The 19748-nt window shown below is 43.5% G+C and overlaps 1 protein-coding gene across 1 annotated transcript; it reads right to left on the reverse strand.

Moving 5' to 3' along the window:
* Window positions 1-1506: 1506 nt before the first annotated feature.
* LOC310858832 (nuclear distribution protein nudE homolog 1-A-like) lies at window positions 1507-18678 on the reverse strand. The gene is made up of 9 exons (XM_083765119.1): window positions 18658-18678; window positions 18016-18113; window positions 15968-16121; window positions 12811-12959; window positions 10005-10141; window positions 6481-6636; window positions 4271-4356; window positions 3878-4032; window positions 1507-1920 (listed from the first exon to the last, which is right to left on the reverse strand). The coding sequence occupies exons 1-9, from the start codon at window positions 18673-18675 to the stop codon at window positions 1827-1829; spliced, it is 1047 nt and encodes a 348-aa protein (XP_083621245.1). The 5' UTR covers window positions 18676-18678; the 3' UTR covers window positions 1507-1826.
* Between the last annotated feature and the right edge of the window lie 1070 nt (window positions 18679-19748).

Genomic DNA, 19748 nt, shown 5'->3' on the forward strand with positions numbered 1-19748 from the left:
AGCGAGGTCGAGGTATTAACATTGAAAAGGCAGCAACAGCTCAAATCTAGCACAGAATAAAAGAGCGTTTTCTAGCAGTGAGGTTGGATGAATGAGTCTGTAGTCCAGCAGTATTATTCAAAAAATAAATACATTATTTTATGTAATTGACTATGCTGTGGTAGACCTCACCACATAGAGGAACTTTATTCTTCAATTGAACTCAAATATTACCGGTATTCGAGTGGCTATTTCTGCATTCATGCAGTTTTTGCTTTCTAAATATTCTAAAATGTGTTGTGTATATTTCTACATTATGTTTAGCCCCGTACTCTGTATAATTACATCACCTGTAGTCGTGGTATTGGCTGAATGTGTTCTGTTGTTTTTTTCCAGGAGAATTGATTGACTTAATTCCATATTTAGCAGCTCACTATAACAACATATTTGATATAAGTGTTATTAAATTTAACTGTAATGGGTTACACTGTAAGTGCTGTTTGTGTTTCCATCTTGATGCGTTACAGAATTAGTACAAGTTAAACAAACGCCCGCTCAGGGTTAGGGGTAACACATGGACATGGAATGCTACTCCACTGGCCTGGGTTAGAATCAAAGCAGCGTGGAAGTAAAAAAAAGTGTCCGATGCCACGTTTTACACGCCAACGGTCAGAAGAGAAAAGGACAAAGTGCCGCTGCGTTCTCACTTTTTATTTCCCTACACCGAGATGCCCAAGTGATTGAACACACACACACACACACACACACACACACACACACACACACACACACACACACACACACACACACACACACACACACACACACACACACACACACACACACAAACACACACACACACACACACACACACACTTTGCCCTTTTCCGGCGTTTCAGTTTCTTGCGGGTTCAAACCCCCCGGAGAAAGCAGTCGGGCACATCCGATATTTAATTTTTTGCCGTTTTCTCTAGAAGACCGTTGTCGTTCAAACAGACAGCGCCCCGAGTCTCTTCTTCCATTACAGTGAAGGCCTATTCATAGTCTGGATTTTCGGTGGTGAGGTGACCACCTCTCCGGTGGTGAGGTGACCACCGCTCCGGTGGTGAGGTGACCACCGCTCCGGTGGCGAGCTGACCACCGCTCCGGTGGTGAGGTGACCACCGCTCCGGTGGCGAGGTGACCACCGCTCCGGTGGTGAGCTGACCACCGGAGCTGAAATAACGTTGAGCGGTGGTGAGTAAAAACAGAGAGAAGGGCTGTAGCGGTGGCGGTGGTTTGCTCTTCACCGCGGCTCAGTGACGTCATGTTGTAGTTCGGTGGTCACCTCAGTGACGTCATGTTGTAGTTCGGTGGTCACCTCAGTGACGTCATGTTGTAGTTCGGTGGTCACCTCAGTGACGTCACGTTGTAGTTCGGTGGTCACCTCAGTGACGTCATGTTGTAGTTCGGTGGTCACCTCAGTGACGTCATGTTGTAGTTCTCGGTGGTCACCTCAGTGACGTCATGTTGTAGTTCGGTGGTCACCTCACCACCGTAAATCCAGACTATGTATGAGCCTTGAGAATAGGCGGTAGAATAGCATCATGATAATAATAATAATGGTACCAAGCTAACCAGAAGCAACACAACAGGTTCTATGATGATTACATTGAGGAAGGAGGAAGCATTTCTCTGTCGCACACATAGTTCATCGGGGTATGTTACTGTACTGTAGACTCTACAGTACAGTGTAGAGGACGAAAGGCAAGAAACAGTTCACTTCCAAAAGTCCCAGTGCTGTATTCTAGTAAGGAGAGTGAGTGGGGGGGGGGGGGGGGTAAACTCTTGCTCTCTCTCTCTCTCTCTCATAACAAGATCTTCACACCGGCCTGTGGAGACTGCGCACCCTGTGACAGCCCTCTGGGGGGCGCTGGACCGAACTCTAAGCGCTTCACTAAGCTGGAAGACAAAGTGTGGTTTGTTCATGCAACAGTTCAACAGTCAGGGTTCAACAGTCAGGGTGCGACAGTCAGGGTTCACACACATTTAATCCAGGCCTATATAACAATCATTCAGCGCAACAGTAATGTTCCAATGCCCAAAGACAGGTAGCTAAATTAACGCATAGTATATTATATAGGATCCGTGCCAAATTCTTTGCTTCATCAACTATCCTTGGGCATAGGATCACACTGCAGCACGTCGTAGAGCTTGTAGATCTGTTATTTTTGTCACATACATGTTCAGGCTGCAATCACGCAGCCCGTTAGGCGAAAAACTACTTAGGTTACATATTTTATACATGTTTTGGAAAATGTTTTTTTAAATTAAATCAATAACCAAAAACAATGCTGACATCGAAATATTTTTTCGTGGACCTTTTCATTAATTCCAAACCTGTTCTAGGATTGGGAAATCTTTTTAGTTTTTTTTCAGGAATGTCATGCCCGTGGAAACCCTGAACATCATTTTATGAAGCCTAAAACGCAACACATACTCCTTCTCATTTTATGAAGCCTAAAACGCAACACATACTCCTTCCGACAACGGCTTTTCGGACAGGCTTTCAGAACTACAGGTCAGGAGGTCAGGAGGACATCGAGTTCCGACAGAAAGTCCATCCGAAGTTTGGAATGAAGTCAATTTGTAGTTACGTCACCGCCCTCTGGGGGTCGGGAGGAGTATGCACCGCGCTTTAAACGGCAAGAAGAAACATTTATATTCAGCCAACATACAGTATGTCAGAAGTGAAATTGTTAAATACTGTATATGCAGTGATCATGTTCTTAAAAGGGTTAGGGTAACAAAATGTGCTATAGAGCGTCACAGTCCCTTTCATGACGACGCCAGGCCCAGGAAATGAATCAACCCAATTGCATTTTCCTCAGACATTTCAAAAAGTATTTATCTAAAAACAACAAAAAAAGTGTTCTTCTTCTTCCTAATTATTTGTTCGGCCCAACAAGAGTTGGCTTTGTCTGCGGCGTAAACGTCTTTAAATAAATACGGGGAATTATTTTCCGGGTCTCTCGAGGGGGCGGGACTGCGACGCTCTATTATGTAAACGCTTAGAAATGTTACGGAAAAATAGATCTAGTGTCTAAATGTTTCGTTGACAACTCTTCATAACTTTGTTTATTTCCATTAAAATTGCCATAATATATATTTTTTTCTTCCGTTAATTAATTATAGTCCTGCGCTTCCGTTGCTCCAGACTGTACGACGGAAGCATTTATATTTTACTCATGATCAGAGCTTCCGTTGCTCCAGACTGTACGACGGAAGCATTTATATTTTACTCGTGATCAGAGCTTCCGTTGCTCCAGACTGTACGACGGAAGCATTTATATTTTACTCATGATCAGAGCTTCCGTTGCTCCAGACTGTATGACGGAAGCATTTATATTTTACTTGTGATCAGAGCTTCCGTTGCTCCAGACTGTACGACGGAAGCATTTATATTTTACTCGTGATCAGAGCTTCCGTTGCACCAGACTGTACGACGGAAGCATTTATATTTTACTCATGATCAGAGCTTCCGTTGCTCCAGACTGTACGACGGAAGCATTTATATTTTACTCGTGATCAGAGCTTCCGTTGCTCCAGACTGTACGACGGAAGCATTTATATTTTACTCGTGATCAGAGCTTCCGTTGCTCCAGACTGTACGACGGAAGCATTTATATTTTACTCATGATCAGAGCTTCCGTTGCTCCAGACTGTATGACGGAAGCATTTATATTTTACTCATGATCAGAGCTTCCGTTGCTCCAGACTGTATGACGGAAGCATTTGAAAGTTGCGAGAGGCAACAGTCTGGTAACGCAAGACTAGGCCGGTTCCCATTGAACACGAGACTAGGCCGGTTCCCATTGAACGCGAGACTAGGCCGGTTCCCATTGATGGTTCTGCTCACCTGTCGTACTGTGGAGGAGGACTCATTCTGCTGGCCTGGTTCTCCAGGCCCGTCTCCAACCCAGTGGGACTCCCAGGGCCAGATGGGAGAGCCGGTCTGTTGCTGGACGGCTCGTAAACAAAGTCTCGACACGACGCCAATTTGGACTCCAGATTCTGACGATAATGAGACAATTATCACATCAATTACTAGATATTTATTTTACGTTTCCTCTCTGCCAGTGGCTTTCTTCCCTTGGGCACTGGGTCTGTGTGTGGGTACTGTATGTGGTGTTGAACTTGTGCAACAACTTAATAAACATATTTGAATTATAATCAACTCAATGGTAATTTGGCGATCACATATTCCTGTCCTGTGGATGAAGGAGACAAGAGGACAGTTGGTTTCTCTTACCCCGACTTTCCTCAGTAGCTCCCCTACGATGTTGAGCGCAGATATCCTGGCCGACGTGGTCAGGGGCGTCCCCGTTAAGCCGTCACCTGTATACGGACACCAACATTAGAACATTACATTACTGTACATCACCTGTACAGACACCAACATTAGAACATCAACAAGTCTACTCTACACAGTCCTGCATCATTAAAATGCATGTAGGAGCCGTAATGTGTTTGCATTCTAACGTGCTATTATGATTGACGTAAGGTATGTCACTTTAATGGGCACTGCACAGGCGTTTACTTGGGTGAGGGAAGTTGGACAGAGAGAGTGTCACAGTCACAGACATTGCCTGTCTAGCTCTTGTATTTCTATGTTATGTTCTAGTTGTTTTGGTTCTATGTTGTCTTCCCCAGGTGTTTCTCATGGTTTAATCACTAATCAGCCCTCTGGTGTATCAGTCTTGTTCCCCAGTCAGTCCTTAATTGTCCAGTCATTGTTTGGTGTCACTTCATGTTCAGTGTTAGTTTGTGATTATGACGTTTTCTCCGTTTTTGTAATAAATCCCCCAATATTGGATTTTGAACCATGCCTGCCTTGCTGTCCTGCATGTGGGTCCTACCACCCCCTGCCTATCGTTTACAGAGAGGAGGCGAGCGTGGGAGAAGACATATCTGTTGACCGTATCAAATGCACCTTAACAACCACGTTTAGTTCTAGCTAAAAGCCTGGGAACTGTTGTGACTCAATACGTGTGGTGACAAGAATAAACGGTGAAACTTACAGCTGGAATGGACCTGAATTCATTGCGTGCGCGTCATACAAGCGTCTCTTTACTCTCATGTAAAACCGCCGCAACATGCCGTATTGAAATGACTTCTCTCTCTCTCTCTCTGCAGTTGAGCCATCTTATTGGCTGCAGTGTGCTGCTCTGAGGGAGCAGTTAGTTATCTTATTGGCTGCAGTGTGCTGCTCTGAGGGAGCAGTGTGCTGCTCTGAGGGAGCAGTTAGTTGCTCCGGGATACGTTGACCAGAAGCCAGGAGGAAGGAAGCCTCCTGAGACACTACTGGCCCATAATTGCCTTTGTATTATGAAATGTGCTAAACAGACAGATATACTGTATTATGAAATGTGCTAAACAGACAGATATACTGTATTATGAAATGTGCTAAACAGACAGATATACTGTATTATGAAATGTGCTAAACAGACAGATATACTGTATTATGAAATGTGCTAAACAGACAGATATACTGTATTATGAAATGTGCTAAACAGAGACATATACTGTAGACTGCATTGTGATTTGTGTGGCTTTGTTGGCAATGTGCGCACCTTGCACTAGGTTTGAACCTGATAGCAAGTGGCCTTAGGGGTGGAAAATAAAATTGATTCTTAAATCGCGATTGGACGTACATGGACGATTATTAATCGATTAACAAATGTAAAAGAAAATGATTATTTTAAAAAACATTATTTGTTATTATTTTACAAAAAAAAATGACTTGTTTTGAGTTTTCGGCAATTGTCAATTGCAAATATATAACGCATCTCTTCCATTCGTTTTTATTATCAATACAAGATAATGGAAGTAAAGTAATGTTTCATTATTATGGATCATTAGAAAGATAACGGAAGATAATGGAAAGATAACCTAAGATAATGGAAGTAAAGTAATGTTTTATTATTATGGATCATTAGATGCATCGGTAATCGATTCACAATGCAATCGTAGCCCTCTGAATCAGTATCAAATCCAAACCTGGAGATTTCTGCCCTCTAGTGGTCACACAGTTGTTAGACTTGATTTTATATTTTAGTGAAACCTAGATTAGTATTGCTTAACCCATTCTGACCTGAGATCAGATTCTAAAAATGTCTTCTACATCCTGACAGTTTTCCATTCTGACCTGAGATCAGATTCTAAAAATGTCTTCTACATCCTGACAGTTTTCATTCTGACCTGAGATCAGATTCTAAAAATGTCTTCTACATCCTGACAGTTTTCCATTCTGACCTGAGATCAGATTCAAATAAATGTCAGTCGCTCTTCGATTTTTCAAAGATAGCAGACCTACAAGCTTGTATCGCGCCACTCGGTGGCGCGCTATGAGCTTGTCGATCTGCTGTTTTTCAATAGCTAAAGCATAACATAGTGCTGACACCAAAATGGGTTCCCGCCCCAGAATGGGTTAAATTCCCCCGAAGGCTTTCCACCACTCACGTCTGATGTTGGCGGTGGAGGGCGTCGAGAAGGAGACGGCGGGTTTGGACGGCGTTGCGGGACGTTGTGGGAACGCCTCCGTCCTCTCCGTGTCTTTTCCCAGAGCGCTGGACGGCCGGCGCTCCTTGTGTCGCACCGCCAGCTCCTGCCGAAGGTCTGACCGGGAAAAGAGGAAAACGTTTAGCACCGCCGCCAGACATGTCTATAATTATGGTCATTCTCAGAAGTACACAACATTGTCAGTTCATTTAAATCTGTACATGTTTAGGCTATAAAAGGTAATAATACATTTCCGTGAGTGAGTGAGTGAGTGAGTGTGTGTGTACGCGCGCAGGGTTCCTACACATTCAGAATTTTTAAAATTCCATACTTTTTCCAGACTCTAATTTCCGGGCAAGCTGCGGTCAAGGTGTCAAGAGATTTAAAACCAAATGGATGGTTTAGTGTCAGAGAGGAGAACTAGCTTTCCCTCCAGAGGCGGTGTGACTTTATGCTTTAGTGTCAGAGACTAGAGGCTTTCCCTCCAGAGGTGGTGTGACTTTATGCTTTAGTGTCAGAGACTAGAGGCTTTCCCTCCAGAGGTGGTGTGACTTTATGCTTTAGTGTCAGAGACTAGAGGCTTTCCCTCCAGAGGTGGTGTGACTTTATGCTTTAGTGTCAGAGACTAGAGGCTTTCCCTCCAGAGGTGGTGTGACTTTATGCTTTAGTGTCAGAGACTAGAGGCTTTCCCTCCAGAGGTGGTGTGACTTTATGCTTTAGTGTCAGAGACTAGAGGCTTTCCCTCCAGAGGTGGTGTGACTTTATGCTTTAGTGTCAGAGACTAGAGGCTTTCCCTCCAGAGGTGGTGTGACTTTATGCTTTAGTGTCAGAGACTAGAGGCTTTCCCTCCAGAGGTGGTGTGACTTTATGCTTTAGTGTCAGAGACTAGAGGCTTTCCCTCCAGAGGTGGTGTGACTTTATGCTTTAGTGTCAGAGACTAGAGGCTTTCCCTCCAGAGGTGGTGTGACTTTATGCTTTAGTGTCAGAGACTAGAGGCTTTCCCTCCAGAGGTGGTGTGACTTTATGCTTTAGTGTCAGAGACTAGAGGCTTTCCCTCCAGAGGTGGTGTGACTTTATGCTTTAGTGTCAGAGACTAGAGGCTTTCCCTCCAGAGGTGGTGTGACTTTATGCTTTAGTGTCAGAGACTAGAGGCTTTCCCTCCAGAGGTGGTGTGACTTTATGCTTTAGTGTCAGAGACTAGAGGCTTTCCCTCCAGAGGTGGTGTGACTTTATGCTTTAGTGTCAGAGACTAGAGGCTTTCCCTCCAGAGGTGGTGTGACTTTATGCTTTAGTGTCAGAGACTAGAGGCTTTCCCTCCAGAGGTGGTGTGACTTTATGCTTTAGTGTCAGAGACTAGAGGCTTTCCCTCCAGAGGTGGTGTGACTTTATGCTTTAGTGTCAGAGACTAGAGGCTTTCCCTCCAGAGGTGGTGTGACTTTCACCCTATAGTTTCAGATGGTTTAGTGTCAGAGGTGGGTTAGGGTGTGACTTTCACCCTACAGTTTTAGACCGAGACGGAGCAGTGCCGTCTCAAAATAATCTCAGCCACGAGAGACACCATCGAGCGAGTTGTCAAGCGTTGCGAAGTACACACACACACACACACACACACACACACACACAGTGTATGTACTGTCTTTATACAGTATATTAGTTACAGTAAAAGAAAGAAACCAGTAAAAGTGCCCCCCCCCCCCCTCATTGCTGAACTGATATTAACCCATTTTAGGCGGGAACCCCTCTTGGTGTTAGCATCATGTCATGCTTTAGCTATTGAAAAATAGCAGATCTACAAGCTTGTAGGTCTGCTATTTTTTGAAAAATCGACTGAAAAATCGAACGACTGACATAGAAACATAGCTTTTTCAGAAAACTGTCAGGATGTGGAAGACATTTTTTTAAATCTGATCTCAGGTCAGAATGGGTTAAGGGCAGATTGTACTGACTCAACAGCTCATATTGTCCGTCCACTGGTCACTGGTCAGCATTCAGCAGAAGTGCATAGAGAGGGAAAAAAAAAACTCCTGTCAAGTTTTCCTTCTCAATTTCCCACAGAAATTGGCAAGAGGGAAATATGCTTCATTGCCTAAATCTTGCAGTAACACAAGCACCGTCACCAGGCCCGGCGCCAGGATGAAATGACAGAGGGGGCAATCGGGGGGGCAGGTATTGGACATGAAGACAATGCGCCACATTTGCATATCTATATGCAGAGGCGCACGATTTCGTTGGCTTCCTTCCTTTCAAGCAATGGAATGCCTGGAAATGTACCATTGTTTTGTCTGTAACTATTTGATCTAAGGGGGCAAAGAGGTTGATTTAGGGGGGCAAACACCCCTTTGGACCGCTGAGCCACGGCCTAGAGGCCCCAAGGTGTCTGGACCACTGAGCCACGGCCTAGAGGCCCCAAGGTGTCTGGACCGCTGAGCCACGGCCTAGAGGCCCCAAGGTGTCTGGACCACTGAGCCACGGCCCAGGCCGAGGTGTCTGGACCGCTGAGCCACGGCCCAGGCCGAGGTGTCTGGACCGCTGAGCCACGGCCCAGGCCGAGGTGTCTGGACCGCTGAGCCACGGCCCAGGCGTCTGGACCGCTGAGCCACGGCCCAGGCCCCAAGGTGTCTGGACCGCTGAGCCACGGCCCAGGCCGAGGTGTCTGGACCGCTGAGCCACGGCCCAGGCCGAGGTGTCTGGACCGCTGAGCCACGGCCCAGGCCGAGGTGTCTGGACCGCTGAGCCACGGCCCAGGCCGAGGTGTCTGGACCGCTGAGCCACGGCCTAGAGGCCCTGAGGTGTCTGGACCACTGAGCCACGGCCCAGGGTCTGGACCACTGAGCCACGGCCTAGAGGCCCTGAGGTGTCTGGACCACTGAGCCACGGCCTAGAGGCCCTGAGGTGTCTGGACCACTGAGCCACGGCCTAGAGGCCCTGAGGTGTCTGGACCACTGAGCCACGGCCTAGAGGCCCTGAGGTGTCTGGACCACTGAGCCACGGCCCAGGCCAGCACCGCCACCCTTTAAATTTCCCACATAAAGTGACAAGAGGGAAATATGCTTAATTGCCTAAATTTTGCAGTAACACTCTGCCCAACATTATGGAAATTCGCCATGGTAACACAGAACCTTTAAACCCTGAGATGGAATTCAACTACACATTAAATGGATGGGAACAGTATTTGTAATCCAACTACACATTAAATGGATGGGAACAGTAGTAGTAATAACTACATATTAAATGGATGGGAACAGTATTTGTAGAATTACGTCGGCTATCAAAATTCACAGACTCAGCCACATCCACTTGTGCTGAGTCTAGATTGTCACAAGGACAGCAGTGCTCGTCTACTTCTGTGCATGCGTGCGTGCATGTGTGTGTGTATTTGGGACTGGGTATGTGTGTGTGTGTGTGTGTGTGTGTGTGTGTGTGTGTGTGTGTGTGTGTGTGCGTGCATCTGGGTGGGTGGGTGTGTGTATTTGTGGGGTACCTACCTCTGGCTTCGTCCTTCAGCCTCTGGACAGATTCCAGAAGGTTCTCCTTCTCGTCCAGCTCGCTCTCCAGGAAGGCGTTCCTCTCGATGACTTGGTTCATTCTCTGCTCAAAGTCTTCCAGGGACATGATGGTCGCCCTGGCAGAGGAGGGACGGGGATGGTTGGTTGGGATAGCTGCTGTGCATCTGTGCGTTTGTGTACTTACTAGCACTATGAATACATGTCAGCTGTAACTATGAGTACATGTCAGCTAATACTATGAGTACCTGTAACCATGTCATTTCTGCCAACCGGTCCAAAGTTAGCGCTAATCACTCAAATTAGTACTATAGAGAAGATAGAAGCGGAAGCGCTGAAAAATAAATACGAATAAACTACATAAACTACATGACGCACTCAAATCTTTGCTTCTGGGGGGGAGAGGGGGGTCCCTGGAACAACACAGGTCGGCGGCCAAATACATATATCTTTGGTGGTCCTTGACATGAAAATGTTTGAGAACGACATAGAAACATATACATATACATAATATATATATAACCGCCAGGATTTAGAAGACATTTTTGTAGAATCGTCCTCAGGTCTAGATTGGGTTAAACGCACAATATTTATTTTGGTAAATGGCGTAGCAGCTAGCTGGCGTAGCAGCTCCTAAGTGTTGTTTTTGGCAGCAAATTTCTATTTTACTTTAGTCATAGTCTTTGGACTGAAACTTCATTTAGTTTTAGTCACATGTTAGTCACCTGGAAATGTCTTAGTGTTAGTCTAGTTTTAGTCGACTAAATGTCATGAGATTTTAGTCGACTAAAATCTACAGTTGATTTAGTCGACTAAAATGTATTTTGGCGGGTCTTGATGCCGTCGTAATGAGTGTTTTTACACTTGCTGAAAATAGCCGATCTACAAGCTTGTAGATCAGCTATTTTCATTTCATTTTATACTGGATCTCTTGTCCACTAGTCCCTTCCTAACATTTTAGTCTAGTTTTATTTGTCGACGAAATTGTCAGTATATTTAGTCTTAGTTTTAGTCATCGTAGCTTAATTTTCATTTAGTTTCCATTTGTTTTTGTCAGTGAAAATAGGTAGTCGACGAACATTTTTAGTCTTAGTTTTAGGTGACGTCAACGACCGCGCTGAGCAACACAGGTACAAAGCGAGAAATCTTTGTACCTGTAAGAGCCATGCATCCATCTTGTGCTGTCAATCAAGGCCTTGGTTGCCATGGTTACAGGGAGGGGTATTTAACCTAATCAGGTGCAGGTGTTGCTGACATGCAGAGAGGCAAACCGTTTTTAGACTGTGTTAGGAGGGCTCATTGTTTACCTCTACCGGTATATTATTTTGACGTTGTTTATTTATTAGTATGTATGTAAAAGTATAGGGCAGCTAATAAATATACTTCTTCAACTGAACGGACACATAACTCTCAATCCTGGCTGTTGGCAACCAGTAACCCATTCTGGGCGGGAACCCCTTTTGGTGTTTTAAGGATTATGTTATATACTTTAGCTATTGAAAAATAGCAGATCTACAAGCTCGTAGCGCGGCACAGAGCTTGAGCTTGTAGATCTGCTATTTTTGAAAAATCATGAAAATGTGGTGCAATCTTTGAAATCTATATTCTTTCAGAGCGAACAGTTTTTAACTAAAATCTTTGCTTCTTTGGGGGGGGGGGTCCCTGGAACAAGATATTTTCAGATGGTGCTCGGCGGGCAATTAATTACATATACTGTATGTTGTGGGGGTCCAAATAGTTTGAGAATGAAACTGTGAGAGACTAACTAACCTCTTGGTTAGTTACTGTGAGAGACTAACTAACCTCTCTGTTAGTTAGTTAAACTGTGAGAGACTAACTAACCTCTTGGTTAGTTAAACTGTGAGAGACTAACTAACCTCTTGGTTAGTTACTGTGAGAGACTAACTAACCTCTCTGTTAGTTAGTTAAACTGTGAGAGACTAACTAACCTCTTGGTTAGTTAAACTGTGAGAGACTAACTAACCTCTCTGTTAGTTAGTTAAACTGTGAGAGACTAACTAACCTCTTGGTTAGTTAGTTAAACTGTGAGAGACTAACTAACCTCTTGGTTAGTTAAACTGTGAGAGACTAACTAACCTCTCTGTTAGTTAGTTAAACTGTGAGAGACTAACTAACCTCTCTGTTAGTTAGTTAAACTGTGAGAGACTAACTAACCTCTCTGTTAGTTAGTTAACCCATTCTGAACGGTCGGGAACCCATTTTGGTGTTGGCATCATGTTATGCTTTAGCTATTGAAAAATAGCAGATCTACAAGCTCATAGCGCGCCACCGAGTGGCGCGCTACGAGCTTGTAGGTCTGCTATTTTTGAGAAATCGAAGAACGACTGACATTTTTAGAATCTGATCTCAGGTCAGAATGGGTTAATCAGACCAGTGTGTGTCCAGTGGAAACCTCGTATGAATCTGTCATCTGATCTCAGGTCAGAATGGGTTAAACTGTGAGAGACTAACTAACCTCTCGGTTAGTTAGTTAAACTGTGAGAGACTAACTAACCTCTTGGTTAGTTAGTTAAACTGTGAGAGACTAACTAACCTCTGGGTTAGTTAGTTAAACTGTGAGAGACTAACTAACCTCTTGGTTAGTTAGTTAAGCTGTGAGAGACTAAATAACCTCTGGGTTAGTTAGTTAAACTGTGAGAGACTAACTAACCTCTGGGTTAGTTAGTTAAACTGTGAGAGACTAACTAACCTCTCTGTTAGTTAGTTAAACTGTGAGAGACTAACTAACCTCTCGGTTAGTTAGTTAAACTGTGAGAGACTAACTAACCTCTTGGTCCTCTCCAGGTCGTCGTTGGCCTGCTCCAACTCCCTGATGTATTTCTGCAGGTGGTCTCGCACCGCGGTGGTCTCGGCCAGGTCTCCTTCCAGGGTGGAGATCTGCCTGAAGGCCTCAGAGTGCTGGACCTCATACTTGTCCTGCAGACACAGACAGACCACCATAACCCATTCTGACCTGAGATCAGATTCATACGAGGTTTCCGCCGGACACACACACTGGTCTGATGAACCCATTCTGACCTGAGATCAGATTCTAAAAATGTCAGTCGCTCTTCGATTTTTCAAAAATAGCAGACCTACAAGCTCGTATCGCGCCACTCGGTGGCGCGATATGAGCTTGTAGATCTGCTATTTTTAAATAGCTAAAGCATAACATGATGCTGACACCAAAATGGGTGCCCGGTCAGAATGGGTTAAACCACATCTACTGTCTGGGCCGCTCACCATTATTACACCATCGCCAATTATTTGAGGTAAATCGCAATATTTTTTTTGCATAATCGTCAATTGTTTTCATGTTGAAAAATGTCCATAGTATACATCTTCAAACTTTTTTCAAAGATAGTAGATCTACAAGCTTACAACACATCACTTGGGCCTAAGCACAATTAAATTGTTAATCACAATTATGTGTGATAATTAAATTGTGACAATCAAGTTAAATTTGTAATCGTGACAGCCCTAACAACATCAAAGACACTCTTTCAGAAGATGCTGTATCACTCTTATGCGTCACTGTCAAATGCCTATAAGATTATAGTCTAATGTGTAAACTGAGAAATGGGACAGACTGGAGAGGATATCTTGTGACCTCCTCATTCACACACTGTGCCTACGGAAATCTCATAATGGAGGGTTTTTTTACACTTTGAAGAACCTAACTAATGCCAACTAATGACTAATGACATCCACCGTACCTTGTTTACAAGTGAAACGGACTTTCTGTGCAGAAACTGGCAAAATAAGAGCCACTTGTAATGATTAGTCAACGCTAGTTTTATTTCTATAAGTCTTCTTACAGGACGTTAACGTCTCATTTGAGTTCCTTTTGAATGCCTGTCAGCGTTCTCTAAATCCCTGTCTCTCAGCCGGTGCGCAGATGCGCCTCCATGCCTTTGATATACCGCGTACCAAACGTTTTGACGAAGCATGCGCACTATCCCATGCTATTATATTATTATATTATTATTATTATTATTATATTATTATTATATTCCCATGCTTTCTTGTTCTTGCTTAATGTAAATCGCTCTGGATTAAGAGTGTCTGCTAAATGCCTAAATTGTAAATTGACTAACTAACTAGTGATCTATGGATTCGTTCCTCGAAAGGGCCAGTCAAATCAATCATGTTTACAGATTTTTTTTTTTTTTTTTTAAGGCATACGGCTAATAGAATCGGAATATTATTTTAACTTTGAACCATTATTGTAAACTTTAGCCGTTGAAAAATAGCGAGAATGTGTGCAAATCCCAGTGCACGCTTTTAACTCAAATCTTTGCTTCTAGGGGGTCCCTCGAACAACATATTTTGAGATTGGGGTTCGCGGCCAATTAAATATAATTCTGGGGGTCCTTGACATGAAATAGTTTGAGAACCACTGACATCGAAATATGAGGTTTTTCAGAAAACTGTCACGATTTAGAAGACATTTGTAGAATTGGCCTCAGGTCTAAATGGGTTAATCACGGTTTTCTGTCATATGCTAGGTACTTTACTATTAGTAAAGTAGTATTTAACCCATTTTGGGCGGGAACCACTTTTGGTGTTTTAAACATTACGTTATAATTTAGCTATTGGAAAATAGCAGATGAGCTTGTAGGTCTGCTATTTTTGAAAAATCGAAGAACGACTGACATAGAAACATAAGATCTTTCAGAAAACTGTCAGGATGTAGAAGACATTTTTTTTAATCTGATCTCAGGCCTAAAAGGGTTAAAGTAGTAGTATTATATGCTATAATAGTACCATTACATTTAGTAGGCCTATAGATCGTCGCAGTCCCGCCCCCTCGAGAGACCCGGAAAAGAAATCGCCGTTCATTTTCCTCATAGGCATTTATTTAAAGTATTTATTTAAAGACTGTTACGCCGCGGACAAAGCCAACTCGCATCGTGACAAATCATGACAATGAACACAATGTTTTGGGCCGATCAAATCATTAGAAAGAAGAAAATAAAGGCAGGAGACAACACTATTTGTTTTGTTTTTCTTCTTATAAATTATTTGATCGGCCCAAAACATTGTGTTCATTGTCATGATTTGTCACGATCCGAGTTGGCTTTGTCCGCGGCGTAACCGTCTTTAAATAAATACTTTAATTTAGTAGGCCTATAGAGCTACCCTACCTTGATGCTCTGCAGCTCCATGCGCAGACGGGTGTTACCTTGATGCTCTCCAGCTCCATGCGCAGACGGGTGTTACCTTGATGCTGTCCAGCTCCGTGCGCAGACGGTTGTTACCTTGATGCTGTCCAGCTCCGTGCGCAGACGGTTGTTACCTTGATGCTGTCCAGCTCCATGCGCAGACGGTTGTTACCTTGATGCTGTCCAGCTCCGTGCGCAGACGGTTGTTACCTTGATGCTGTCCAGCTCCGTGCGCAGACGGTTGTTACCTTGATGCTGTCCAGCTCCGTGCGCAGACGGGTGTTACCTTGATGCTGTCCAGCTCCATGCGCAGACGGTTGTTACCTTGATGCTCTCCAGCTCCATGCGCAGACGGTTGTTACCTTGATGCTGTCCAGCTCCGTGCGCAGACGGGTGTTACCTTGATGCTGTCCAGCTCCGTGCACAGACGGTTGTTACCTTGATGCTGTCCAGCTCCGTGCGCAGACGGGTGTTACCTTGATGCTGTCCAGCTCCATGCGCAGACGGTTGTTACCTTGATGCTGTCCAGCTCCGTGCGCAGACGGTTGTTACCTTGATGCTGTCCAGCTCCGTGCGCAGACGGTTCCTACCTTGATGCTGTCCAGCTCCGTGCGCAGACGGTTGTTACCTTGATGCTGTCCAGCTCCGTGCGCAGACGGTTGTTACCTTGATGCTGTCCAGCTCCGTGCGCAGACGGTTCCTACCTTGATGCTGTCCAGCTCCGTGCGCAGACGGTTGTTACCTTGATGCTGTCCAGCTCCGTGCGCAGACGGTTGTTACCTTGATGCTGTCCAGCTCCATGCGCAGACGGTTGTTGTCTGCGAGCAGCTCCTTGCTGCGGGTCTCCGTCTGCTTCAGCTCCGTCTCCAGCTCAGCCTCGTAGTCACGACTCATCTGCTGGAACTCCTGCAGCTCCTCCTGGGCCTCGTCAGCCCTGGTACGCACGCACACACACACACACACACACACACACACACACACACACACACACACACACACACAGAGAGCAGAGAGACACACACACACACACACACACACACACACACACACACAGACACACACACACAGACACACACACACACACACACACACACACACACACACACACACACACAGAGACACACACACGCACACACAGAGACACACACACACGCACACACACACACACACACACACACACACACACACACACACACACACACACACACACACAGTCACACACACACACACACACAGTAAGTACATTTACTTAAGTACTGTACACAATTGAGGAATTTTGTACTTTACTTGGGTATTTCCAATTGTCAATACTTTTACTTCTACTCAGTATATTGTACTGTAGTACTGTACAGTACTATATTGTACTTTAACTCCACTACGTTTACTTGACAGCTTTAAGCTACTTAGGTAGATTTTGATGTGTTACTACAACACTACCTACATTTTGCCCCATTTGAAAATAGCAGATCTACAAGCTCTCAATGCACGGCATAGGTACATACATACAGTACATGTGAACATTTTCAATGGGACATTCTCCATAGTCACTTGAGTACTTTTATTTTTGGTACTTTTAAGTACATTTTGATGCCAATACTCTTGTACGTGTTATTACTTATTAATAGTCCAGCCTTTTACTTGTAACAGAGTATGTATTTCTATACTGCAGTATTGATACTTTTTAAGTAAAACATGCGAGTACTTTTTCCATCACCACTGCTGCATACACACACACACACACACACAGATCATCAACCAACTGATTGATTGATTGAAATATGTATTAACAGTTTGCAGAATTACAGTACATTTCAAGCACAAACTCAATACAAAGACTGTTAACTGTGAGTGGACGACCCAATTAAGCATTACACTTGTTTACAACAGGGTCCACATTGTTCAATTCATCAAAACATTTAGAGACATACAAATAGACACTTCTATGTAGCTAAAGAACAGAACAGGAATTCATCATAAAGGAAGCAAAAAGGGAAAAGATACATATACAGTGAGGGGAAATTGGGGGGTGTGGGGGATTCAGATTTTACAGAGGCCAGTTTCGAATTGCAGCCGTCCGTAGGTGCCCTTTGAGAGCGGTTTTGAAGGAGTCAAGGGATTCACATGTCTTAATGACTGTTGGTAGGGCGTTCCACATTTTGGTGGCATAGGAGCGAAAAGAATTTAGTCCCTTGTTTGTGCCTGTATGGTTGTTTACTGTACAACATCCTACATAGGCAGGCATGATGCGCCAAACTACTATTGAAATATGTATTAACAGTTTGCAGAATTACAGTACATTTCAAGCACAAACTCAATACAAAGACTGTTAGCTGTGAGTGGACGACCCAATAATAAAGCATTTATACACTTGTTTACTGTTTACAAGAGGGTCCACCTTGTTCAACTCATCAAAACATTTAGAGACGCACAAATAGACACAGGAATTCATCATAATAAAGGAGGTAATTAAGGGGTTAAGAAAGTGGAAATCATGTGAACTAATTAACTAAACAAACTAACATTCATTCCAGACGGACTGAAGGAAGGCCTCTCGTTTAATTGAGACAACAACGAGCCCCAGTAAAGTAATCCACTTAAATTACCTCTGCTGGTGTCTCTCCGCCTGCTCCTATTATTATTATTATATTATATTATTATTATAATATTACCTCTGCTAGTGTCTCTCCGCCTGCTCCTATTATTATTATTATTATTATTATATTACATTATTATTATTATTATTATTATTATTATATTACCTCTGCTAGTGTCTCTCCGCCTGCTCCTATTATTATTATTATTATATTATATTATTATTATTAAGTTACCTCTGCTGGTGTCTCTCCGCCTGCTCCTTCCAGAAATCCACTTCTTCCCCCAAAGAGGCGAAGGTAGTCTGCTGCTGCTCTCCCATCTCTATTATGATCTATATAATAATACAATAATAAGACTAATACAACAATGTAGCTGTTTAGCCTGTTGTAACAATGTTACAATGTTGTAACAACAATGTAGCTGCCTGTTTGTTTAGTATGTGTGGCTATAACGTCTGATATGGTAGCAGATCGCCATGATATCAGCCTCCTCCTCCTCCTCCTCACGAAGCTACCGTTAATTTAACAACAGCGATCGGTTGTTGTTGAAAGAAAACAAATGAACTATGCGTTTCCTTTCCTCATGATGCGCTACCTGGCGCAAATTAACTTAGTTAACATTATTTTAATATGACACTAGTAGGACTGTGTTGCATACTGTATATACTGTACGCTGCTAAGCTAACGGCTATGTGAGCAAACCGAACGGGTTAAGTTAAGCCTTTAGCTTTGAGGTAAACTAAAAACAAGCTTCTTCTTTTAGAGACAGCTTTTTCTGACGAACGAAACGAAACACTAAATGAACACCAAACACTGCAATAAAACAAACTGACGTTTCGTTACATTAAAATAGTTTTTTTCTTCTTTTCAACTAACTTGTTCGAATCCACCCATACTCTTTAATGTCTCTCTCCCTCGGTCCTCTCCCTCTCTCTCTCTCCGAACTGAATGTAAACGGCTGTTCGTCTACCGAACGCTATTGGCTGAAACAGATGTGACGTAGCAGCATCGTCCAATCACATCAATCCGATTGCAGATCCGGTCCTCACAACAACAAAAAAAGCTCTGATCCGGTCTAGAGCGGATACGGAAATGGAATGATGTGTTTCCGTACATCATTATTATTATTATTATTATTATTATTATTATTATTATTATTATTATTATTATTAAATATTAAGATCTGCAGGAAATGTCTTGATCAGATCCTGTCAATCATGTTTTCTTTATTGTATAGACTAAATATCAAATAAACGATGAACAATAACTGACAACACTTGCTTTTATATGCATCCCATATAATGCATTATAATCCGTTTATAACACTGTATAATAAGGGTTTATAAGAACTCATAAATACTCTAGTATACATAAATACTAGAATGTTATATAGGTCCAGTGCAAATGCAAAGTAATCTGCTTATAGCATAGTGTAATTACAGATATAATTAGCCAGTATGACTTTATTAAAGTAAAATGCAGCAATCAAAACTACTTAATGGTATCTACGACAAGAAATAGGCATTTATTGCTTGAGTGTAAAACCAAAATCAACATTTATTTGAACAGGTTGCATAGCATAGTGCAATTTACAACACACACTGTGGAGACTTGTATCACCACCCAGGTGTGGGATGGGAATAGTTTCACAACACTGTTTCGCTTAACCCATTCTGAACGGGCACCCATTTTAGTGTTAGCATCATGTTATTGAAAAATAGCAGATCTACAAGCTCATAGCGCGCCACCGAGTGGCGCGCTACGAGCTTGTAGGTCTGCTATTTTTGAAAAATCGAAGAGCGACTGACATTTTATGGAATCTGATCTCAGGTCAGAATGGGTTAACTCTAACTTTGCTCCTGGTGAGAGCAGGAGTGGACCTGGTGAGACGTAGGAGGGGCCCGGACAGGAGTCAACCCAGAGCCTAGTCGTGGTGAGACGTAGGAGGGGCCCGGACAGGAGTCAAC

Source organism: Protomyctophum parallelum (genome assembly GCF_964188405.1).
Source record: "Protomyctophum parallelum genome assembly, chromosome: 5".
Taxonomy (NCBI): domain Eukaryota; kingdom Metazoa; phylum Chordata; class Actinopteri; order Myctophiformes; family Myctophidae; genus Protomyctophum; species Protomyctophum parallelum.